Source organism: Varanus komodoensis, unplaced genomic scaffold (assembly GCF_004798865.1).
Source record: "Varanus komodoensis strain SLA01 unplaced genomic scaffold, ASM479886v1 scaffold6_2, whole genome shotgun sequence".
Lineage (NCBI taxonomy): Eukaryota > Metazoa > Chordata > Lepidosauria > Squamata > Varanidae > Varanus > Varanus komodoensis.
Genome location: NW_025336346.1, coordinates 14,354,577 through 14,379,872, shown reverse-complemented (window position 1 = coordinate 14,379,872; position 25,296 = coordinate 14,354,577). Strand labels below are relative to the sequence as shown.

General features: G+C 40.7%; 2 protein-coding genes and 1 long non-coding RNA gene across 3 annotated transcripts in view; 2 read left to right on the top strand and 1 right to left on the bottom strand.

The window, feature by feature from the left end:
- ACTR8 (actin related protein 8) overlaps positions 1-4,152 on the top strand; it is a 27,010-nt gene extending 22,858 nt beyond the window's left edge. Inside the window, exons 13-14 of the mRNA XM_044451311.1 lie at positions 1,038-1,197; positions 4,021-4,152. Of these exons, the coding sequence (XP_044307246.1) occupies positions 1,038-1,181 (144 nt within the window). The 3' untranslated portion in view covers positions 1,182-1,197; positions 4,021-4,152. The remainder of the gene's footprint in view (positions 1-1,037; positions 1,198-4,020) is intronic.
- Positions 3,775-25,296, bottom strand: IL17RB (interleukin 17 receptor B). Its single transcript, XM_044451312.1, is given in 11 exon segments — positions 3,775-4,564; positions 5,767-5,843; positions 6,799-6,887; positions 9,798-9,863; positions 10,050-10,195; positions 11,906-11,953; positions 13,165-13,291; positions 17,167-17,282; positions 19,685-19,810; positions 21,209-21,230; positions 25,223-25,296. Coding segments are annotated over 11 exon segments (1,467 nt in total). The 5' UTR covers positions 25,292-25,296; the 3' UTR covers positions 3,775-3,983.
- On the top strand, positions 4,440-14,203 carry LOC123034155. Its single transcript, XR_006416701.1, has 3 exons — positions 4,440-4,976; positions 13,133-13,243; positions 14,098-14,203. It is a non-coding gene; the product is annotated as an uncharacterized LOC123034155 (long non-coding RNA).

The following is a 25,296-nucleotide window of genomic DNA, read 5'->3' as shown; positions in this document are numbered from 1 at the left end:
AATATGTATATGTTAAAGTGGCTACTTATAACCCTCCAACCTCAGAAGATGGCAGGGCTCCTGGCTAGGGTGGGAAAAATGAGGTGCTGAAGATTGCCTCGGGGCTTCTCCTGCACTGCAAAAGACTTAGTTATCTAATTTTGGCCAGCCAAGGTTTTTGCCCAAAGTATGAGGATGGGCAGAGGCACTGTTAGAATACTATGTATCATCTCCTCCCGGAATGCCCGCAGAGGTCCAGCTTCAAGACTGGTCTTCTGAGCAGCAGCTGGCCTGCTTCTTTCCATGTTGGCTGCAAGGGTAGAGAGAAGGCACTCTGAGTTCGGCGTCCCAGCTCCTGCCTCCAAGCGTGTTTCCTTGGTTAGAGCTGAGGCTCTGACTTCTGTTGCTGCCTGGACTGTGTCAAGCACCCACAGGATTGTGCCTAAATTAATTAAATACTTGGGCCAGTATAAATGGCTTTTTGTATGCTGCTCTAGTTCATGGCAAAGTGAATGAATTGGAAATTTTGAGAAGGAGTTTTAACTAATACCGAATACAGCAGGACCCCCCTTATCTGCTGGCTCAGTTACTGCATTTGCAGTTAACTGTGCTTGACTTTAGCTAAGAAAGAAGTTGTAAAGTGCTTCCTGTAAGTGAAAATTCTTGCTTTAATAAGGAAAGAGAAGAATCACATGCTGAGGTAAGAACAAATGAAATTCTGAAAAAATGTACTGTATATAGTATATATAATATAGTGTTCACATTATCCATGGTTTCAGGCATCCACTGAGGGGCTTGGAACAAATCCATGCCTATATGTGGGTCCTGCTGTATCTTCCTTTCTGAAAAAAGATATTGGATTACCACAATAGCAGTATACTTACCCTTTTTTGATGTTTGGGATCTATATACAAAATACTATTGTATTTTGAAGCATATACAATATTTTGCAGTAATTTGGTCTTATTTTTAAAGTAGAAATTATATAAAAAATAAGTGGAATTGTGATGTTCAGATTTCATTAGGTGTCTTGTCTCTTCTTTTAATCCCTGTTTTAGGACATGGATCCTCGTTTGATAGCTTGGAAAGGTGGTGCTGTTCTCGCCTGCCTAGATACAACACAGGAGCTCTGGATATATCAGCGGGAATGGCAGCGCTTTGGCGTCCGTATGTTACGCGAAAGAGCTGCTTTTGTGTGGTGATCACATGAAATTTTAGGTATGATGGAATTCTGAACATAACTCTCCCTTGATTATCCACAAGAAGCTCAAAGTCCTAATTTTTGTGTTTTAATAAAACATAAACAAAAATAGTTCTTTTTGCAGTGTTTAAAAAACAGGGCATTAGTATTTTCCTAAAATATTTCCTCCAATTTTATACTTCGGAGTGGCCTAAATGAGACCAGAGATCTGATCTGGCCAACCTTAGCTGTGAATAAGCCCAGTGATTGTTGAGCGTATGTTAAATAACTGGGCTTACATGACATGGCAGCCCACCATGAGCAATTAGACATGGAGGGTTGCCGTGCTGACTCAGACCACTACTTGCAGAGTGGTTCACATTGGTTTGTTCTAGGTTGCTCTTGAGTTGCTCTTCCATTGAGACCCAGGAAACAGAGCTCATCATGGGCTGTGGAAAGCAATGAGCAAGGTGCTCAGCAAGAGTGAAAAAACCTTTGAGCATTTTTAGGGGGGCAGGTGAAGATAGACCTAAACATTGTTGCATTTTCCTGTGCCCCCAGAATGCTCAAATTTGCCAGATAGGTTTTTTTTATTTTAAAGGAACCTTCCTTTTTGAGCATTACCAAGTGTTTGCAGAAAGGAGATAGGCTGTAGATCTGCCCTTCTAGAGAATGTATGCAAAATACAAATAAATATGTACGCCAAATATGGATACAGTGGAGGGGACTGAGAATATCAGGACAATATTTACCACACCAAAAATGGGGCCATAAACTCACCACTGGATTCCAGGCCAAAGCCTCCCCTTTACTGCTTTGTTTTCAATTGACATTTGACACATGTACACAAGGTGACCTATATGTAGCTTTGGTTCATCAAGTCTATCCATAGAAGTTGCCTACTGCACTTTGAGAGCAGAAAGTTAACATGACATTGATGTGGGAAGACTCCACATTTCAGCAAGCAGTGCACACCTGTGAAAAACCAAAGGGTTTTAAAAAAATTATGATTACCATTTCTTCTGCTTCACAAATTCTTTTTTTTCCAAAAAGGGTACAAAGGCGTTGACAGTCACTGGAAAGTGCCACTTAGGCATCAGTGGAGAACTGTCATTCGCAGCAACGTAGGGCTCTGCATTCCCACCTCGTCCAGGGAAACTGGACAAAAAGGAGTTGCAGTCAGAGCAGGGACAGGGAGGCAAGATGTCTTCTTTAGCACACAACCCCGATATCTGATAGGGGACAGAGGGGAAGGGGGGACAAAGAACTTGTTGTAATCTCGATCAAGCACACTGTGGGCTCCATGAAAAACCCACACCCCAGAACCGACTTGCAGGGATTGCTGTACCATCCAAACTTGACAAGTTTGCAGGATGGGATAGTGTAAGATGGGATGGCACTTGTCACAAGAAAAATAAGAAAATGTGGCAAAGCTTATTTTTCCATGAAAACAAATCATTAATATAGTTTATTAGCAAAACAAAATTAGCTTTTTACAGAATCCTTTGCTGAGACATCTGAGCTTCTTTGAGATCAGTTTGTTGGGTTGAATTAAGAAATTCTCAGCATCAAGTCATCCATTACGTGTTCCTTTGGCAGTTGCTTTTACTGCAAATGTCGAAAAGAATACTAATTTGTAGGGATTGTGAAGAGATTACAATGTTCAAGCATCATGGACATATTTGAGATATTTATGCCTCTACATATTACCCAAACATGCTTTTATTTTCTAATGGGAAAGACACTGAATAGCTTCATTCCCACTAAACACCCGCACCAAAGTTCTATCCTATAATTGGGCAATAACAGCTCTCTCTTCTCACCCGGCAGAACCTGCTGGCTTCCCAGACAGAGGGCGCAGTCAGTAGAAGCAATAGTGGCTCACTAATACTCACAGCAGCCCAACTAGCTGGTTTCTGCGCCTTAGTTGGCTCAGGACACATGCATGCACGTTCATAACAAGAGGTCTGAGTTGATGAAAGGGAGGGATGTACCTGCTGTAAGTGCAGACTAGTTTCCTAACAAATAAATAAAAAGGTGAAGTTTGTCTAATGTGTTGATAGGATACTAATATTCATGATTTACACCTTTTTTCAAGTCAGGTTAAGACTTTCTTTGTGAATGGTGGCAATTGCAGGCAAGAACACACCGGGCAAGATACTCTGCCTATGCCTACCCATTCATTTGAGGAGCAAACCAGGCCCAAGCAGACTACTAGACCATGAACCTCCTTTTTCAAAATGACTGCTACCCCATCCAGAATAGGCCCAGCCAGTATTCCTGGAACCCTTTGCCAAATAAGAGCACTTGTCTGTTCCGGATTAGGCTTCAACTACCTCTGTACCAGGTCTTGGAGTTAAATCTTAAAGCCAGGCTTGAAAATAAGTGAAATCCTGATCTTTCACATATAATACAGCTGCCATCTCCTCCCCACCTGCCGCTCCACCAACGTTGCCATATGATTCTGATCTAACTGCAAGCAACTGAAAGCTATTTTGCTTTGTTTGACGGTTAACATGCTTTTCTTTTGTTGGCATTAATAACCAGCTCAAGTTGCTGCATTAGTACAGGCCTCACATCCGAGAAACAGTGCAAGAACATAAACTGTGGCCCTGTGCCACACTAGGGAACTCTCTTTTCAGTTCTATGTACTCCACAAGCAGCACACACGTGTGTAGAAGTAGGTGTCCATACATGGAGCAGTTGCAGTAAGTCATCCTTAAGCATGGGGTGTTTGAAAGTTGTCAGTGTGCAGAATAAATTCACTTTAGTAAGAAAGACTGAATTTTAGGCTTGACTATTTTTGCTATCCTAATATATAGTTCTATACTTGTGATTTTTGTTTCATTTTAAATCTCCAGCCACACTTTGACCTTGTTACTTCACTACAACTGGCATTTGGTGAAAGACAGAGATCTCTACAAAAGTAGTCAATATCCTTCATTAGAAAATACTTTGGACAGATGTTCAAGGGAGTTGGGAGACTCTTAAATGGATTTGTTTCATTGAAAGAGACAACCATGTATTTGTGGAGAGAAGACTGATTTTTCCAGTCACTGCAGAAGAGGTTAAATGCAAGAGTGAACAAGCATTCAGAGTTCTTGTTGCTTTCTATAGTCCTTTTACAAGCTGAATCACAGGTAGGACTTGTGTGGTTTGGGCTGAGAAAAACTACTTTATCAGCAATTTCTTTCTGACTTGCAAGCCACTGTACCGGGCCTAATTCGGCAATTCTTCGTTTCTGCCATGCATCTATTATGACATTGCTTTGGCAGCATTCGTGTAGAAATGCAGCAAATACAAGGACAGTGTGCTGAAAACACACTTTGTGGGAGTATACAACAAGGACTGTAACAGGTATGTGTTGCACCGTTTGATGAAAGATAGACCAGTTGATGGCTGTACCTGTGAAGAAGAAAATATTTTTAAGAAAAATCACAATTTATATCACTTTCAACACTCCATCTAGAAGAGAATAGCTCAGACTTCCCACTCAATACCGGCCAAAAGAAAAGACAAGAAGGAATGAGTAAAGGAAGCACTCACCTGACCATCCAAATGAACTGACTGGCACACAAAGTATCAGTCAGAGAGGAGAAGGAACATTCTGTACTTCTAAGAACTAAAACAGCCTTACCAAACTGGGTGCCCGCTAATGCTTGTAGTCTGCAACAGGTTTGACAGTTTGGCCTGGACTTGCATATAACCCATTTGTGGAACTGCCCAGAACTTGTAAATGAGGACTTGTAACCTGAACCTGTCTGCTGAACCTCAACAAATCTACTGGTCTGCTGCCTACATACAGGGTGGGCCAAAAGTAAGTACTGACTCTGTGCACAATGGGGAACCTCACACAGTGAATGCACTGAAGGAGTTCATCTCGTAAGCATTTATTGACATTTGTGTCCATCTATTAACCAGAATTTGTGTCACGGTATCGGGAACACGTTCCAGGAAGGTTGCAATGTTGACGGAGAACATTTCGAGCACCTAAGAGACTAAACATGACCCATTCAGTATTGTATATGTACTTTTGACCCATCCTGTAGTTTTAACAGTATGTGCATCAGTGGTTGTACATTCCTAATGGTAATACATTCTGAAGCAGATACTCAAATACACACACAGTGCTGTATGGTGATTATCATGGATGAAGAGTATTGTGTACTATCAGTTTTACTGGTGGAACATTTACCAGAAGATGGGAAGCTAAGCTGCCTTTCCCCATAGCTCCAGTCCCCTCTGCCATTTTAAACAGGCGTGATGGCAGGGAAGATGACACCAACACATACTGTTTAATCTGCTTTTGCTCTACCCTTTGGAGCAACGATGATAGAACTCCACAAAATTAGGAAATTCCACCTTTCTCGTGCACTCAGATTAGTCTCTCCTATGATCTGTTTAAAGGTGTACCTCAACTTCCAAACTTGTGTAGCCAACACTCTTTTCCACAAGTGATTTCATAAGCGTTTTCTCTGAGCATGGGATTATTTCAGAGTTGGGAACAGAAAGTTGTGTTGAAGTGGCTTGGCCAAAGAGAAGAGGTTCTACAAGAGTCTTACAGCTTTCCTGGCAGAATGAGAGCGTGTTACCAGGTCTCCTCTTACCGTGCCTCCCTTTGGAAAGCAGTACAGCAGCAATCACACATAGTACACAAAGTAAAGCAGCAAATATGTAAACATATCTGTCCACTGGATCTGTTGTGATTTTCCCTGAAAAAAGAGATGGAATTGTCAGTTTCCTAAGGAAACATTTATAAAAACGATTTAAAAAAAAAGCTAAACATTCCTTTCTTTATGCACGAAAGATTGAGAATTAACTATTCAAACTCTTTGAGAAGGTGGACTTCTATTATGAATGAAGGGATGGTAGAACACAAACAGGTCCTAGATGAATCATTAATCACAAGGTATATGGGATGAAAGGGAGTCTACAACAATCTTCCCCAACCTGGTGCTCCTCCAGATGTTTTGGACTTCAGCTTTTATCAGCCCCAGCCAACTTAGCCAATAATATTTGTGAGCCGCCCCGAGGCTTTGTTGTGATGGGGGCGGCATAGAAATGTTTTAAATAAATAAATAAATAATCAGGAATGCTGGGAGTTCTAGTCCAAAGCATCAGGGTGGGGAAGAAGAGGACTCCAGGCCAGCAGAGGCTGCTGCGAAGATATACAATGAAAGGGAGTTTGGAGCATGGTTATAAAGGTTGCTCGTTCAGTGGCAGTATTTCTCTGATTACCAGATGCTGAAGAGAGACAAGAGAACTTGCTTGTATCTCACTTAGGAACATTCTAAGGGCGACTATATACTGCTAAATACAGAATGTTGAACCAAACAGATCTTCAGCCTAATGCACCAGGGTCGTTCCTGTTTTTATTTATTCCCTACTTTTCCAAGGAGCAAGAGCAATGCATGTGATGGCCACACAGGCTGTTTCTTTTACTTTCAGAACAACCCTGTTGGGGTAGCTTGTATTGAGAGACCCTGACTGCCCAAGTTCATCCATTGAGCTTCACAGCTCAGTGGGAATTTAAGCTTGGGTCTTCCCCAGTTCTAGTTTCACACACTAAGTGTTCTACTCCACTGGCTTCCATGCCGTGCTCTTGCTCGTATTGGATCATAAGTAAGCAAGGTATCAACTAACCATTGGTAGCCTCTTCAGGACACAGTAGCTGAAAACTTGAGTACCTGCGGCAGTCATTCTGGCATTTTGGGAAAAACGGAATTAACTGGAATACAATAAAATATATGTGATGCCATTAAAAATATTATTTGCAGAAATATCTTTCTTATTCTATGAACTTTATATCATTTATTTCCTCCCCCAGTTTCTTACGTGCAGTCCTGGGAATAACTCCCACTGAATGCAATGGGTTGGGTCCATTAATGGAGAAAGGAAATCTTTGGATACAACCCACTTTTTCTAAAAGCATTACTTTTCCCATGTATGAATTTAAAGCAGGGTTTGGCCAGCCAAGTTCCAGCACAGAGGTTGCAGGACCTTGCTGTGGGAACTCCCAGTTCGGGAGTCCATAGCACTGATTCCTGAGACACTTTTGGCAACAGTAAGAACTATTATATGATTACATGGCATTTATATCCTGCCTTTTTTCACCTAACCCAAGGTGGTTTCCATAGTTCTCCATTCCTTTGTCCTCCTCACAACAACAACCCTGTGAGGTAAGTCAGGCTGAGAGAGGGTGGCTGGCCCAAAGTCACCCACTGAGCTTCATGGCCAAGTGGGGACTGGAACTGGAATGCAGAGCTTGCAACACTCAAACAGCCACACTGGCTCCCCAAGCATTTTAAAGATGCATTTTAAAAGCCTTTTTTTTAAAAAGAAGCTTGAATTGCTCAAAGGTGGAATCATGCACATGTCCTTAGGGTAGGCAAGAAGCATCTGCAGGAGGCTGAGCAGACTGGGATAGCGGAGAGTGCAGGCTGGAGCATCTGCTGCAGCAGTTGCTGCTCTTCCCACAAGACGTGCTAATGGAAACACAGCACAGAAATATGGAAACTGGTTCCAGATGTGCAAACAAACCACAGTGAAGCATGGAAACCATAGAACCAAGCCATGGTTCCAGACAGACTATCCTTACCATGCTTCACCCTTCTTGTTGGGTTCACACATAACGGCAAGCCATGCCACGGTGTTTTCCACAATTTATTTATTCATTTATTTAAAACTTTTATATGCCATCTCTTATGTGTGGCATCTTGGGACGGCTCACAATCAGTAAAATCAAATACATTAAAAACAATCTAAACTATAAATAACATATAGCCAAAAAACCATGACGGTTGCATTAAAATACTAATCTTTAAAATAACAGTTAAATAAAATGGTTTTGACCTGGTGCCAGAAAGAGAACTTCAGCGCCAGGTGAACCTCTCTGGAGAGCGCATTCCACAATTGATATATGTGAATGCCTCCCCACCACACTTCTTGCTTGTCTTTTGTTGTTAGATACCAGATATAAATACGGGTTAAACATCAGTAGGCAGGAATGCTAAACATATGCAAATTTAAAGGCAGAACAGGGGCTAAGTGTGTAGAGATACACAAATTTCAGGACTGACAAATTAGGCAGATTGGTAAACATAGGCAAATTTCAACACTGGCAAGTGAGGTAGATTGTTAAAAAATGCAAATTTCTTGATAAAGCAGTAAAATGTAAAATTGTGCAAAATTCCTAGTAATAGACATTCACTTTTGTACATCTGCAGAGGATTGGAAGGGGAGAAGTTAAACATCCTCAGGTGGAAGGCACTAAGGTGTGATAACAGCTACAGTAGCACTAACAAAACAGCAGCGAAGATTTTTCCACTACTCTTGGCAGGTGACTCCCTAGCTATTTTCAGCAACTCACAATAAAATCACACTGCTTGGTTTTGAAGTCATAATGAACCGCCCTGAGAAAAGGCTGCCCTAAGCAACCCTAGTACAAAACATTGCTTGTTTGTGAAAAACAGGCAGCTTACAGGAAACACTCTGCATTTGAATGCCACCCTGAAACCACCCACAACAATAACCTTAATTTAATGTGACTAAAACAAGGTCAGTATGTGCTAAACCCCACCCCCACTATTACCATTTCTCCACTGTAAACAATATAGCATTATGATAATAAGTATATACAAGGGGTCTTCAAAAAGTTTCTGTGTTTTTATATTTTATAATATTTTTTTTGCTGATGGCATTAAAAAGATGGGAAGACACTGGGGGAAAATGCATCTAGAAGGTGGCTATGTAGAAAAGTGATATAATTTGTTTTTGAAATTCTTAATAAATAGAGTTTTTAAAAGTGCAGAAACTTTTTAAAAATCTCTCATATTATGCAACAGCCAAAGTTCTCTGGCTAGTTTTGAAAAGATTAAAACTTTAAAAACATTTACACACAAAACCAATTCAAAATAATCAGCAATAAAAATGTCAGGACTAGTTAAACCCTTATTATTCACTGTCAAGTGGAAAAGATGACAAATTACACTGAGAAGATGGAAATGTTAATCCTAGGAAGATTTTTCTAGGGGAAAGCATACTACATTTGGATGGCAAAAAGGTCCCTTCCCTTCTTACCATTTTCCCAACCTTTTTTGGAAAGCACCTGGTATGTGGACAGCAATATAATGGAAAAGGTACTCCATCAGGTGTGTTAAGGCTTTATAAGTAAAAACCAGCACCTTGAATTGGGCCGTCTGTATACTTCCCTGCAGCCCCAGCAGGGTTCATATTGTACATTTATTTGTGACTGAGAACTAGCAACCAACTCCAGCATCATGGTTTTTAGCTCCTTGTGGCAGAGAGTAGTTGCAGGTGATTTGGATTGGAGAAATTAGTGATTGAAGAGGATTAGACGTTTAAATTTCTCCCAAAGCAACATATTTTTGTCTCACCCAGAATAAACAAACAAATATGCAGATGTTTGCACAAACCAATATGACAGGCCTCTTATTAGATGAAGGAAGCACTTATTTTAGTAAGCACTACTGAATTCAATTAAGACTTATTTCCAGAGAGCCATATTTGCAACTTCACTGTTAAGTACTGATACCAGGAGAAGCATATTTTGAATATTTATTAAAACTCTATAGGGTTTATTCATTTATCTTTCCATTTTAGTCAGATTAAATCTTACCTGTCTAAAGATCTTTCTGGTCTGACCAGTCAGCTGTATTCGTTCAGAAACTCTAGTATCGTTCCTCTATTTTAAAGGAAAGCACCAGAATATGTATTATATCATTATTATTTACAGCTTTTAAAAATTAATGTATATTTATATTCTTATCTGTGAAAAAATGGAATATAGCTCTATTAAAAATTGGTATTTTCACTAATCCAATATTGCTTGTCACTCACTGTTCATCTTGCATCTAAATTAAAAACATACCTTGCTGGTATCCACAATATGATCACTGCATTCATCAGATTCACAAAGGAGGATTGTATATGTGGTACTAAAATTACTAGGTGTAAAGCTGACTTCTACTTCTGACTTCTTGTAGCATACAGTTATATTTGGGTCCCACAAGCTTCCTGTAACATATAAAGCAATTCCAGGTTAAAACCTCTAGTTGGTTGGCCAAGTAAGGCTCACATTTTGGCTTTAGGTGTACACCTGCAAAGGATCTTGCTGCTTGGGCGCTGATGGAATGGCTGTCACTGACAGTGGCCGTGGTAAGCATGATTATGGCATTTTCTTACTCTTGATGAGCAGCTTACTAACCACTTCCTTCAATCCATGATGGAATCAGTCTTCCAGCTTTGGATGAGACAAGAATCCCTCATGGGCTCAACAACCTATAGGACAAGCCAGGAGCTGTCATTGTGGCTGGTTGTCCCCAAAAAGTTATTTGGCATCCAGGTCAGATGTCACTAGTAAAAGTGTGGCCAGAGAAAGCTACCTTGGTACCTGAAGCTACTTTACGGAAGAGTAATGTGGCTGGTAGTGCCAAGACTGAGTAGAATGCTCAAGACATTTAGGCGATTTGATCTGTTTTGGCATCTTTTTGGGGAAAAAATGACAACGGGGGCAAGAAATCACTATGTGTCCACTATCAAGACTAAAAAAATGGTAACAGTAATGCCCATCCGCACAAGGGAGCTTACTTCTGCAGTCCCAGCATTTCAGAATGTGGTATGAGGGTGGAAAGTGGAAAGAAAACCAGGAGTGATTTTTTTTAAATGCAAAAAGGGAAGAAAAGCCAATACAAAGGAGGAAGAGAAAGGAAATAAAACATGTAGCTTCCCTGGGTCAATGTCCATGATTTACTGTCTGCTACGCTTTGACAGCAGATACCTCCCGGGGCTTTCCCCAGGCAACCTTTCCCATGGTCAACCCCCACAAATGCGTCCCTTGCACTGGTACAAGTCCAACTAAATAAATACATAACAATGAAAACATGTGCAAATTTCTTGTGCAAAAATTATGAATCAGTGACAGCCCTTCCGATGTGCCACTTGGGTACTTTGGAAGGCCTGTCACTGACTATCACTGCAGAGATCAGAAAGGTGATCTGCAGGGGAACAGCCATGGTGAATAAAAAAGGGCTCACACGTAGAGCGGTGATAGGAGTCCAGGCGGCTTTAGCTGCCAAGTCCTCTGGGTATCTGCTAGAGGGATGAGGGAACTGGGCTCCTCCAGGCAAGTCACAGTGAGCCTAATCCTCTGTCAGATGCATTACAGTTTGTTCTGAGAACAATGCACCCACCCTTGGCTATTTGCAGAGTACCTTAACATGATAGGCAAACCTATCATGTAGGAATCCACAGAGATATGTAGGAATCCACAGAGGAATATGTAGGAATCCACAGAGATACCGTATTTTTCCCGTGTATAAGACAGTACTTTTTCTTAAAAACGTTTAGCTAAAAATGGAGGGGCGTCTTATGCACAGGGGGCCAAGAGGAGAACTGCAGGTGTGTTGGGGGGGGAAACTGGTGCAATCGTGCGCATGCGCAGGGGGGGGGGCAAGGCAGTGCATGCGTACACGGCAGCAGCTTGCTCACTCGGAGATTGGAAGGAAAAGTGGGGGCATCCTATAGATGGGGAAGTCTTATAGACAGAAAAATATGGTAAGTGGACTTGGATGTTAATTGCCTTCAACGCTTAGATTCACTGTCATGTTGTGTTCTGTGGTACACTCTATGACTAGTTATCGTTATGTTAGCACTCCAAAATACTTTTTAAGTTAGAAGGACTTCTGTATCACTAAAGCTATAGAATGAAAAATCATGTGTACTTACCTTTTTCTATGCATGTTTTGCAATGTTTCAGTAAATTGTCTTCACAGTCTGAATTGAAATATTTTATATTTAAAATTGTTTTTTCATCAATATATTACATTAAAGACTTGAATCAATGGGCTCAAATTACAAGAAAGGGTATTCAGAGTTTTAGGAAGCATTTAAGAAGTACTTTCCCGTGGTAAAGAGCTGTTTGACAATGGAACAGACTGCCTCAGAAGGTGCTGGACTCTTTCATTAGAGTTTTTAAGTAGATGCTGGGTGGCTACCCATCAGGAGTGGTGTTATAATGGATTTCTTCCTTTTTGACAGGTGCTTGACTAGATTAATTCCAAGGTCCTTTCTAACTCTACCATTTGAATATTCTAAGTACAGGGTATTGTTTTTACAAATATTTCATAATGTCAGATGCAAGTGTCAGCTCCTAAAACTATGGGTTTAGCTGTAAAACAGATATGCGATAACCCCATCTTTGGCTTCTTTCACTTCATTACTGCAGAATCTGTTAGCGTCTTACAGGATCTCCTGCTCACTTTGTAGCTCCAGTGTAAATCTATGAGTTTTGATAGAAACATAATGCCTATATGACTTAATTATTACATACGTACTTGGAGGGCAAAGTCCTATGGATTGTGCCCTCAGTAATCAGAACCCCTGAACTATAAAGCTTTAGATCATCCTGTGCTGGGTGGGAGAACCACTACAGGTTTCAGCATTACACAACTGCAAACCTGGGTTTTTCACCAGATGTTAATTTTATATTGTTAATTTTTGCATTTTAACTTATGTTTGTATTGTTAATTTAACGTTATAATTATTTTTTAACTTAATGCTGTAAGCCGCCCCGAGGCTTCGGCGAATGGGGCGGCATAAAAATGTTTTAATAAATAAATAAATGTACGCGCTGCAGAATGTTTCAGCGCACTAGTCCCATGTTGCTGAAAAGTCTACTTGTACAGTATTCATACAGCTGTGCTCGATGGAATCACACACTGGGTTTGTTTTAGAGGAGCTTCCAATATTTGTTGGATCCAACCCACTGCTTCTTAAGATTCATACATAAATAAATGTATTTTGATTTTTTAATCAATCAATCAATCAAAAAGTGGCCTCTTTTACCATTGCAATTTTCCCATTGTGAGATGTTAATTAATTTGCAAGTAAACAAAAAAGCACATCAGTTCTTCTGGTTTATGGACAAAACCTAAATTCACACACATTTTTCAGGTGAACATCTTAAGCTGACACTGTTCAATTACCTGGAGAAGTATGTTTTTGGTATATTTTTGGATGATCGGCCCCTATATTTGCTGGTGGCAAGTTATACGCCTCAATGAAGTAAGTATCGTCATCTTGTACAGGGAAATCATCATAGTGGAACTGCCACTGAAATTTAAAACAGCTTTGAATGTTATATTGTCCTCTTGGACTGGTGCAAACCCATTCCTCTTCTCTCTATTATTGTGAAAACACAGAACTAAGATGCCAGAACACAAACAAAACTAAAGCACCCACAACTTTATTTTTCAGTTATCCACCACTGACTGAGTCTTATACCAAAATAACATTCTGAGCTGGACACAGTGCCAGAAATCCTGTACTGGGAATTCTGAATGTAAGATTATTGGCACAGTAGGAGTAAGGCTGAGGATGAGTCAAAACTTGAAGAGTTAAAATGGACATGATGTTGTGGTACCTGATAGTCATCTGAATGTCAGTGTTAGCCTATGACTTGGGATGACTGAAAGCTTAGTTTGGGATGTCACCTTATTTATTTATCACTAAACTGAATGGTCAGATCAAGCGGGTTTCCAGTGTGGACTGTTTTTGCCAACAACTGAAGGCACTTTTGTTTTTCCTGACTGCCTGCATTAACAGCCACCCCTGGATTTTTCAATTAAATATTATTTATTTTTATTTCATTTATTTAGGAGATTTATAGGCCGTCCATCACTGTTGTCTCTGAACAGCTTACAGTATATTATAAATCCTAAACAAAATAAATTGGCTATACCACAACTGAGTATAAAAATGACGTGGTTAAATTAAGTAAAATAAATAAATATACAATTAAAATTAGCTTTAAAATATTGGTCAATTAAAAAGGTCTTCACCTGGCACTGAAAAGTATATACCGTATTTTTCGCTCTATAAGATGACAATAAGGGGAAATGTCTGTGTGTCTTATACAGCGAATGTGTGTGTACCCGACGCCCTGGATGCTGCCAGCCCACCTGCACCACGTGGCCCCACCTGGCTGACATGCGCTCAGCGCACCCTGCTCCGCCCCCCCCTCCGGCGCAGGTGAGAGCTGTGCCGCTCAGGGGGAGAGATGCGGAGGAGGAGGAGCCGTGGGCTTTAACCCGCCAGCCGCACGGAGAGACAGACCGCTCACCCCCACCGCCTGGGAAGACCTGCCGCCGCCGCACCGCCCGGAAGACCACCGCCAGCACACTGCCGGCCCCACATGGTACCACCTGGCTGACACGCGCTCGGCATGCCCTGCTCTGCCCCCCCCCCGGCACAGGTGAGAGCTGTGCCACTCGGGGAGAGGTGCGGAAGAGGAGGAGCCACGGGCTTTAACCCGCCGGCCGCCCGGAGAGACGGACTGTTCACCCCCACCGCCCGGGAAGACCTGCCGCCGCTGCTGCACCGCCTGGAAGACCACCTCTGGAATGCTGCCGGCCCCACGTGGCACCACCTGGCCGGCACGTGCTCGGCGCGCCCTGCTCCGCCCCCCTCCTCCAGCGCAGGTGAGAGCTGTTAATCACAGGTCGGTGTGTGTTTTCAAATGGCGACCAGTCTTTTAATGAAGCCCATGGGGAAGTGATAGGGAATGTGCCTGTGGTTATCAGGAAGCTTTCCATGGATCAGTTATCTGTTAGTTGATCAGACACATTTTTTTTTAGGATCAGTGGATATTTGAACAGCATTACCTTCATGTATGAAGTTTATTCTTCAAAGGCTACTTAGTCCGCTGTATGTTTGATTTACTATACAATATCTCATTTTTTGTCAAACGTTTTTTTCTATTATTTACTAGTAGGGCAGCGTGGACATTACTGGCTTTTTTAGATTTGTTATTGAATTGTCTGCAGCAGCTCTTGTATAAATGGTGTAGATTGTGGATTCCTTCAATAATTCCACTACTGACTAAGAAAGTGATGTCAGTGATTGTGAGCAACAGAGCTTCATAAATTCTGACTCTAGTGATGATGAGTTCTATGGGTTCAACGAAAACTAGAAGAGTACTCGAACTTTAAAGTCTCTCTTTTGTTAAAGACAGTGATGATGGTTCTTAATGCCACTGTTGACTGCTGTTCACTTTACAAGGTTGAAATACGGTATTACTGTATTCTGTTATAGTTTATTAAATAGTTTAGAAAACCATTTGATTCAGAATATTTTTTTCTTGTTTTCCTCCTCTAAAAACTAGGTGCGTCTTATGGTCAGGTGCGTCTTACAGAGCGAAAATACGGTAATGACGGCGCCAGGCGGACCTCTCTAGGGAGCGCATTTCAGAGCTGGGGCCTATCCTACTGCTTTATTGATTTTAGTGTATTTTATCATGGGAATACACAGTAAACCACTTTTGGATTTTTTACAGAGAAAATACATATTCTTTAATTTCATAAATTATTTGAAATGAAAATAATTAGGGTGCAATCCTGTTCATGCTTAAATAGCATGTCTGGCTGATATACGATGTGAGTTATCTCTGAGTTATTTACTACCTAAGATCTTATTTTCAGTATCAATCTGAACTAAGCTTTTATTGTCCTTTTACCCAAAAGTCCACTCCTGGTTAACCCAAACGTTCTTCATTTCAGTAGCAAAAAAAAAAAGCCATATTCTTGTTGCTACAATGAGGAATCAAAAATCCTTGCCAATCCATTGTGATTCACACACATATCTACCTTCTTTGGCCTAGCAGTGGCCTATAGAGTATGCAACTTCTCAAATTGCCTCTAAAAGCAGGATTATTTGCCTTATCTGTCTGAAGATTGGCATTGGTAGCAAGCAGGGGAGAAAGCTGAGCATGTGCACATGTCATGCCCATTTGGGCGTAAAATACCAAATTTCAGACAAGATGCTTGAAGTAAAAAGGCTTTAGCCAAATTGATGACATCATTAACATTCCAAGTAACTACTCAGAACTGGCCGTCATGTGAAAACAGAATCAATACACTTTTCAGAAAACAGAACAAGATTTTGTCACCTTTCATGATGCCCATTTCTGGCCCACCACATCAGAGCCACCAAAGCATTCTTAAGAGCTTGGGTTCAAGCAGTCTCTAAGGGCAGACCATTCCAAACGATCCCCCACTCCTGTAAAGGGAAGAAGCTGCTAAAAACCTAATTCTTTTTCAAGTAGAGTTTGACTCCACAGTTGGCACCTATTCTTTTGGCACCAACATAAGATATGTCTGTTCCATAATTATTTTAACAGGCAATATTTTTATTTGTAAAAATATTTTTAATTGTATGCTATATGCTGCTGCCAATATGTTTTAAATGCTAGATATTGATATAAACTATTTTAATTGGTTCATGTTTTATTTTTAGGTATTATATATATATATTATTTATTGTTTTGCTATTCCTATTTTGTTTTATTCAGTTTTGGTAGTCTACTTATGGATTTTATTCTTATTGGTCTTTTGTAATTGTGAGTTGTTGTGTTACATATTGTATTGTTTTTATGTTGTTTATGGATTTTATCATGATGTAAGCTGTCCAGACCGACTATGGATAGTGGGGCACTATATAAATTGAATAAATAAATAAATAAATACCCCAGGTTCTGAGAAAACCCTGACAAGATACCCTTGTGATGGATGCTGACATTCCCTTACAGCCATAAATCCAAGAGTGTGCAAAGCTGGGCAACCCCCAAGTAAAATAAGAGCCACGGGACTGTCAACTATAAAAGCATTTCTGCTTAATGCTATTCCATGTCAAACAAATATACTTGAATGGTGCTTTCTGATTGTAGTATCCTGAGTGATATGGGGTGATTTGTTAAAATATAGAAGGATCCTGATCCTAGCCACCAAGTTATACTATATTAGCTTTCAGTCTTCTTCCAGTTATGCAATTCTGTAGAAGTTTGCAGTGTTTGATTTCTTATTAGTTCCATTACCATTCCAACTGGATACTCTTGCCAACTTTCTGGGCATTTACTATTGTATAACTACTCAGATTTTGTAAATTGCTTCCAGTATCTCTCAGCAGCACAATAACTTTTTAAATATGCTTACTCTCTGACCACCAAGTGTGGTTTGGCTTTGAAACTTTTCTGTATAATCGCATCTCACACATGCCGTATTTTGAGCAGACACACATATCTTGGTGGCAGTCAGGTATCTGATGCTGCCTGGAAATGAGGAGATAACATTGCTTTAGAAAAGTTACTCAAGCAAATTGTGCTTCTCCAACTTCAACAAGTCTGCTTCATATGCACAGTAGCAGATACATTTTTCATTCCTGATGACCAAACAACAAGGCACAGTTATTTAGGGTTTTATCAGAGAGACACAAGAGTCAAAAATATAAAATAAACCTCTCCTAAGAACCTCAGAACACGTCAAAGATAAGCCTGGAGCCACTTGTTTTGACACCAGAAGTGTAAGTTAAGAGAATGATGTTCAAAAGTAATGGAATTTTTTCTTCTATGGTGTTTTTCTACATCTAATGATTGCAAAAGGCGAAACATAAAAGAACTGTGCATGATGGCTGTGGCAGCTGGTTTCGATGGGAGATGGGCTCTCTATTGTTAGTGTGCACCTACAATAAAGAAGCTTTTTAATATAAAAATCACTTGGAGAATTACTTGGAGTTGCCTGTCTCTTTCACAGTCAGACAATGAACAAAAGGGATCTCTTTTTTCCCTCAACAATTTCATCTCAATTTCTGTTCCCTGACACATATCTGCATGTTACTAGTGGTAGTAAACACGAACAGCTGCATGAATGTTGTGTTTTCACACATAAATACACGTATTTTTGTGTGTCCAAATAAAGAGCAAAGCAAAAAGGTAGCCTGATATCTTTTCCCTCCCTTGAATATAGGGCTTCTCAGAAGAAAAATAGTACATCAGAAAATGAAAGGACTATTCACCTGCACTGCACTCCCCATTTCTGTCATTTGAATATTAAAATGAACATTGATTTCACATACCTGATACTTTCACATTTTAAGCAGCTTTGGGCTCATCCATGCATTGCAATAATAATAATAATAATAAATAAAATCAAAGATACTTCTAGTGCCATATTTGACATAAGCAACTGTTCCAACAGACCTGTAAGTCAGGTAAGCAGGTCTGTGGTCTTTGACTGGGCTTGGTCAGTACAGACACTAAAGATGGATGCAGGTACAAGACTTATGTAGGCTTTTGCACTCCCCTAGCAACAGGTAACCCTTGTAAACTGTGCCTGCTTCGTACTGTACCTAAAAAGCCTGTCAAGGCAGCATGGCATTGTGTGAGAGGCCATTTATATATAAGTAGAAAGGCAGCACTGGATACTACAAGACAGAACCATGCTGCAAATTATTTCTTCAATATAAATCACTATTAGAGCTCCAAAAACCAGAAACAAATATTCTTGCTCAATCATTTGTTCCAAGAGCATTTGTTCGAAGGCACTGAATTATAACAAAGACAAATCTACAAGAAATATTAAAGTTTAAAGCTGGCTGTGAATGGTGTCCAGCAGGAGCATCATCTAAGATGTATATGAAAAACAAGAGATTGCTGTTGGAATGGGCAGAGAATGCCAGCCAGTCAATATTTTGCAGTTGGAGCTACCTAAAATCAGAGATGGAGCATTGGAACAGACCCAACCAGATTTGTGGGGATCGTATACTTATAGCAAAGGTAACAAGCCATTTTTATCCTGTGGGCTGAATTCCAATTTGGTAAGGTTTTCAAGGGGCATATTCCAGCAGTTGGTGAGTTTAAGGCCACAGAGCAGGATTAAGGTCAGGTGTGATTCTTAAAAGTTTGGACATTTGCTCACCAAGCACAGCTTAATTCCTACAAAATGTTATCAAGACTCCCTGTCCAGCCGTAAGTCCCAGTGCACTAGCTCTTGGTCCTGCAACGGTTCTCATGCCTGGAAATATGTAATAGTGGAAGTATATTTGCTTCCACTGCTGATCTGCTTGCACATTGGTACATAAAACAAGTATTATAAAGATACCTTAAGTCTCCAGTGCAGATATCCAAATATTATCCAAAGGAAACTGAATATATGTGACATTGTCTCTGAACTTTTCATCACTTCGGAAGAGTGTAAGAATATTTTAAAAACTGTGGAATTAACCTAAAATAATACTAGATTAATATTATTCAAACATAAAAAGAGTGAGTCCATCCTGCTTTGTCTTGTTTCAGATTACATGTGAAAATTGTTCAGATGAGGTGTTCCTAAGAAATAATTTTCTGAGGTCTACATACTGAATCACATGCATAATTAGATGAACATGGGTATAAATGAAAAAGCATAAATGTGCTCTTCTACATCCTATATGAATACGTATAAAAAGAAATTACCCAGAGCACATGCTCAGCATACAAAGGTTTCTGCTCTTTTGTTGCAAGTTCATTATAGTGAAGACATTTATGCTTGCTTCAAACATCCCTCTTCCCCCAAAATGGAAACAGAGCCCTTAGAACAGAAAGGTCCACAGAGGAACAGAGTGGAACATCTGTTGCACTTCAGACATTTAATGCAAGTTTCATAATGGGTCCACTACCCTGGTTATGATACTTACTATCTGCATTAATGATCCAACTTATATTAAATTTGCACTCTCCTTGCACTTCCACAATCTTGAAATTGAGTTCAAAAAGATCTGACGGTGTGAAATTGTGTCTCATCATCAGCTCAGGAGAAGGCCCTCACAAAGAAGGAAAATCACAAGTTAAAACACTCTGAAGGATTATCGGTTTGAAATAGTGTCTTCTATTGCCTAATAATATGCATAATTCCAGCCTATACAAGCATTATTCTTTTTCAAAGGTTAGAGAGATTTCAAAGCAATCTGCTTAAAAAAGAGTATTTTATTTTGATTGTTCTGCCATTGATTCCTCAGTAAGGCTGTAATTCTACACACGCTGAGGCTAGTCACATGTCAGAGCAGCATACAGCAGAAATTGTAGGGGCACATGCACAAGATGTCCAAGTCACTTTCAGTTTTCAGAAGCAACCTATGAATACTTCTAGGTTACTAGCATGAAATCCAGAACCAGGGACTGGGTTGTTTGTGGGTTAAATCAAAGTGTCTGAATGGACTTCACGCTAATAGCTTATACACGTGGTCATTCATAGGACTTCTGAAAAATGAAAGTGCCACATTTTAACTTGGAAGTCTCAAACAGCTTGGGACCAGCTTACATGAAACATCGGCTTCTTCCACATGCATCTGCCAACCTTAAGATTTTCTTTAAAAGCCTCACTCCAAGTGCCCCCACCAAATAAAGGCTAACCAGCAGAGAGAAAGCCTTTTGGGCCCAATGTGAAATAAAAAGATTTTTATTCACTAAAGCTTTTAAGGGTACAATCCTATGCATATTTCAAAAGAAAAATATCCTACATTCTCCTGCAATCCCAACCAGCCTATTTTAGTTCAGATAGTATACAGAGGTCATATGCTTAGATTTTAATTAGAATAGTCTTCTTCAACCTAGGGTCCTCCAGAAGTATTAGATTACAAATCCCACCATCACCAGCCAATATAGCCATCGATTTTCTCCCCTAATGAGCACATGAAACAAGATTAGGGTCAAATAATGAATGAATTCTTAGTTAATGAATCATTCTGCATCAACCTCTAGGTTACTGGAGGGTTGTTTCTCCCTCCAACAAGTCACCTGATTCAGACAGCATGGTAAACTGGACCCAGGCATTCATTATGGAAATGCACCCACACGTTTCAGGCACATGCCACAATTTTTAAAAAGGATGGCTTTATTTTGATCATGGAGACTGGTCCAGTGTATTCGATTTAGGCCATAATTTAATAACCCAAAGCAAGCACTTGATATTAAAGAGAATGTCCATTTTAAATATTTTACTTTTTGATCCTTATTGCAGAAACACCGTCAACAACTTCTTAAAAATAAAAGAAATATGCTTTGACCTTGGCAACCTTTGATCAAAAGTGGCTATAACCAGTTAATATATTGATTAAATCTTGCTACACCTATAAAAGATCAACAGCAGAATGACATGAATAAACATTAAAAACACATAATGGGAATATACTGGTCTTCTAACACATGCTATTTGTACATACCATTTTCCTCACGACAAGTAAACTGTAATGAAAAAGAAAACCAACATTAAGTTCTAAAAAAGAATTTTTGGCAGTAAAATACACATTTTGTCCATACACATCAATTTTAGAAAGCCACATTATTGGCACAGCTCCCTCCTCATGTTTGGCTGTCCAGGTACTTACTGGAACCACAGTGCATCTCAGTGTTTAAGGAATATATTGAGAAGCATGCAGAATATTTTTCTTCCTATTTACAAAAGCAAAATTATATATACCAGTACTCATTTGAGTGAAAAAACATCACCGCTGAAGTGGATTACAAAAATTCTGAAAGTAAGAAGTAATATATAGTACACTAAATGAAAGGATTTCAGTATATACACCTCATATTGATGAAACTTAATAAATGGCAAACATTGTAGAGAAACTTCACATTAATTTATGCCATCACCATTGTGTCAGAAAAGCAATTCACTGGGCAGACATAAGCATTCTAAACAAAGTTACAGTCACAACATTTCATGTACAGTGATAATGGAGAACAGAGTTTTCTTGGTTGGGGCTGGGAAACCTGTAAGAGGATATTAGCAGGCAGTATGGAGAGGTGCTTCATGTCTCCTGAATTCTTCCCATGCAAATACACTCCCCTGAATCCAGTTTTCTCTTTTTTCTGCTCAGTTGGGTTCATTTATAGGGCAAAGCATTTATTGTACACTTTTGATCACAGAGGTCTGTGGGGTTTGTTTGTGTAAAGTGGGGACTTTACACAATGCTGTCATATTCCAGGGCCTCTCCTGAATTTTTCAGCCATTTTCAGCACTTCTTTTTAGAGCAAAGAAAGCTATTTTCCTTGATGGTACCATTAGAAAGTGTATTTTCACAATTCTGCTATACACCACATCACCACTTCGTCTCATGGAATGGAACATACAAGGAGGCAGTGAGGAAAACCTCCAGAAAAAAAGAAAGCTCACATGAAGGACACTCTAATCAATGGAATGATCAAAAATTGCTAATCAGTGGCACCCTCTCAAACTGGGAGAGGTAACAAATTGTATTCCAAAGGATTCAGTCCTGAGCCCAGTGCTCTTCAACGTTTTAATGATTTGGACGAGGAAGTGCAGGGAGTGATTATCAGATGTGCAGATGATGCAAAACTGGGTGGGGTAGCTAATACCCTGGAAGACAGAAGCAAGATTCAAGAGGAACTTGATAGGTTGGAGCACTCGGCTGAAAACAACAGAATGAGATCCAGTAAGCACATATGCCAAGTTCTGACCTAGAAAAAAGAAACCAAATGGCTGGGAGGTCGCAAGATGGGCAATATTTGGCTCAGTGATACTGCAAATGAGAAGGATCTTGGCATTGTTGTAAATCACAAGCTGAATAATGTGATGTAGTTATAAAAGGGCAAAAGCCATTTTAGGCTGCATTAATAGAAGTATCACTTCTAAACTTCATGAAGTACTAGTTTCCCTTTACTCAGCACTGGTTAGGTCTCATCTGGAGTATTGTGTCCAGTTCCAGGCACCACAGTTGAAGAAAGATGCAGACAAGCTGGACAGGGTTAAGAGGAAGGCAACAAGGGTGATTGACTGGAAACCAAGCCCTATGAAGAAGAAATGGAAAGAACTGGGCATGTTTAGCCTTGAGAAGACTGATGGGAAATATGATAGCACTTTACAAGTATTTGAAAGGCTGTCACAAAGGAAGGACAGGATTTCTTCCACTCATCACAGGGTGCAGGACACAGAATAATGGCCTCAAGTTACAGGAAGCCATGGTCCAGCTGAACATCAGGAAGCACTTCCTGACTGTTAGAGCAGTACAACCATGGAACCAATGACCTCGGGAGGTTGTTGGCTCGCCCACACTAGAGCCATTCAAGATTCAGCTGAAAGAAACCCCACACTGAGCAGGGGTTGGACCTGATGGCCTCTGGCCCCTTCCAACTTTACTATTCTATGATTCTGTGTGTGCTAGCAGAAGCATAGAGTCGCTTCTCCTGCCATGCAAAGTACTTAGACAGCCTCCCCACATCTCCCAAAATCCATATCTGAGTTGCTCATTCTCTGTCCACTGCAAGAGTGTGGGGAGGACACTCTGAGTTGGAATCCCAGCTCCAAACTCAGAGTAAGTTGTCCGGTCTGCCTAGGGGCCATAGGATTGTACTGCCTTCTAATCAGTCATATACACATATATTTAATTAAGCTATATGCTGCCTTTCCACAGAAAAACAGTTTAGAACTGTGATTTAAAGTGGGTACCAATAATAAAATACAGACAACATCTAACATAATTCAAACATAACTACATCAATTAAATCACAGTAGAATAAAAAAGTTAAAAAGAAATTAGATATGCAGCTCCTCTCAGCTAATGTCTAGTTCAGAAAGGGGGGAGTTATGTGGGGAGTGGGTGAACCTACAGACTATAAGCCATTTTATAAGATCTTGCAGCACCTCAAAGTATTGGGAATTATAGGGCTTTTTGCTTTGTAAAGATGACACTTACTTTTTGTTATCTTTAAGCAAGTAATACATGTATTTAAGTAATAAGTATTAAGTAAGTGCCTACACTTAGGACACCTGAAAAAGAATCACAGAATTCCTAGATCAGAACATTATAGTGCATCTTAGTGCCACTCCTGCTTTGCACACAAAAGGCTACAGCGGAAGCTGCCTTCTACTGACTGAGATGTGGGCTGAGATAACATAATTTGCAAGAATTGAGTAGTGATAGAGTACAGGGTGTCTTTGAATTGTAAGTTGTTTGAATGTTGGTTATTGTGTTTTGTGAACCCAGATGCTCTAATAAGCCATGGCTTGTTTACTATAAACAACCCAAGAAGAGAGCCCATGCTTAGTTGCTGGGTTGTGAACTGTAAGTTGTTCACCAAGGTTTCTTACCTCTGCTGGGTTTAGAAGACACAATAACTCACATTTCAATTACCCACAGTTCAGTGACAGCCAACACTCAACTTATACTGAATCACTAAGTGTTGGATATGGTGCTGTCCAAACCCAAAATCCATCTATCCCAATAGTGATGAGTGGCAACTGCTCAGGGTTTCATAGACCTGCCTGGAGGCACGTGCTTTGAGCAAGGGACCTCCTGTATAACAAGGCAGGTGCTGTGCCATTGGGCCAGGATTCAAGTGCAGTTCACAAGCAGAACTGGGAAAAACTGTTGTCTGAAACTCCAGGAGACCCACAGGCTGCCATCACCATACTAAATGGATAAGTGGTCAGTCTTGATGTGAAGCAGCTTTCTATGTTAACCCATGCTATCTTGCTAGAAGCAGATGCTACTTACCAAAAAGGATCTGAGGCTAAGACCCCCAGGGCAAACCCTCCACAAATTTGCATATGTACTTTATGTATGCTCTAAAGTGTCACCATCACCATGACCAGCAGCAGCAGCATCGTGTGCCTCTAAAGAAGACTCTCTCTTTGGACACCTCCATTTGCCACAAGGGATGCATGGGCAGGGGAAGCAGCGCTTCTGATTTCAGCAAGAAGCCCCGCCAAACATTGGAGGGGGAGGCAGCCGGAGCTGAAGCGCGTGCATGCAAAAAGCCAGAGGCACAGAGAGGCAGACAAGGCCGACAGAGCCACCGCACCCTTATTTCAGCCAATGTCGCCGGCCAGTAGGGGGGTGGGGCAGGTGGGCGCCCCCCCAGCCATGCGGAGCTCCAGACTTACTGGGCCGCTGTCTAACACCGCTGCACTTTGCGCTAGAACCCAGGACGGCATAGGCTTCCCTTCGCACCGTCCCTTCTGTGAACCGCGCGGAAAGCCTGGACTAGGAGCTGGTGCAGAAACGTAACATTAAAAAAATACAAAATAAAACATCAAATGGGGACGAGTGCCTTATGTCAACTCGCTGTCATTCCCGTGAGAAAAGGAAGAACTACGAAACGGTGCTCTTCTCCAGAGCCGCTTGAATTTCTGCCTGCCGCGGGAAGGGAGCGCTGTTGAAGGGGCAGCGCGAAGTGTGCCGGAGAAAGGCTGAAGAAAGCCGAAGGTTTACCGACTGGTCTTCTCTGGAGCTGCACCAGCGCAGGGAGGCCGCCAGCAGCAGCCAAGTCACCGCCTTCATCCCCT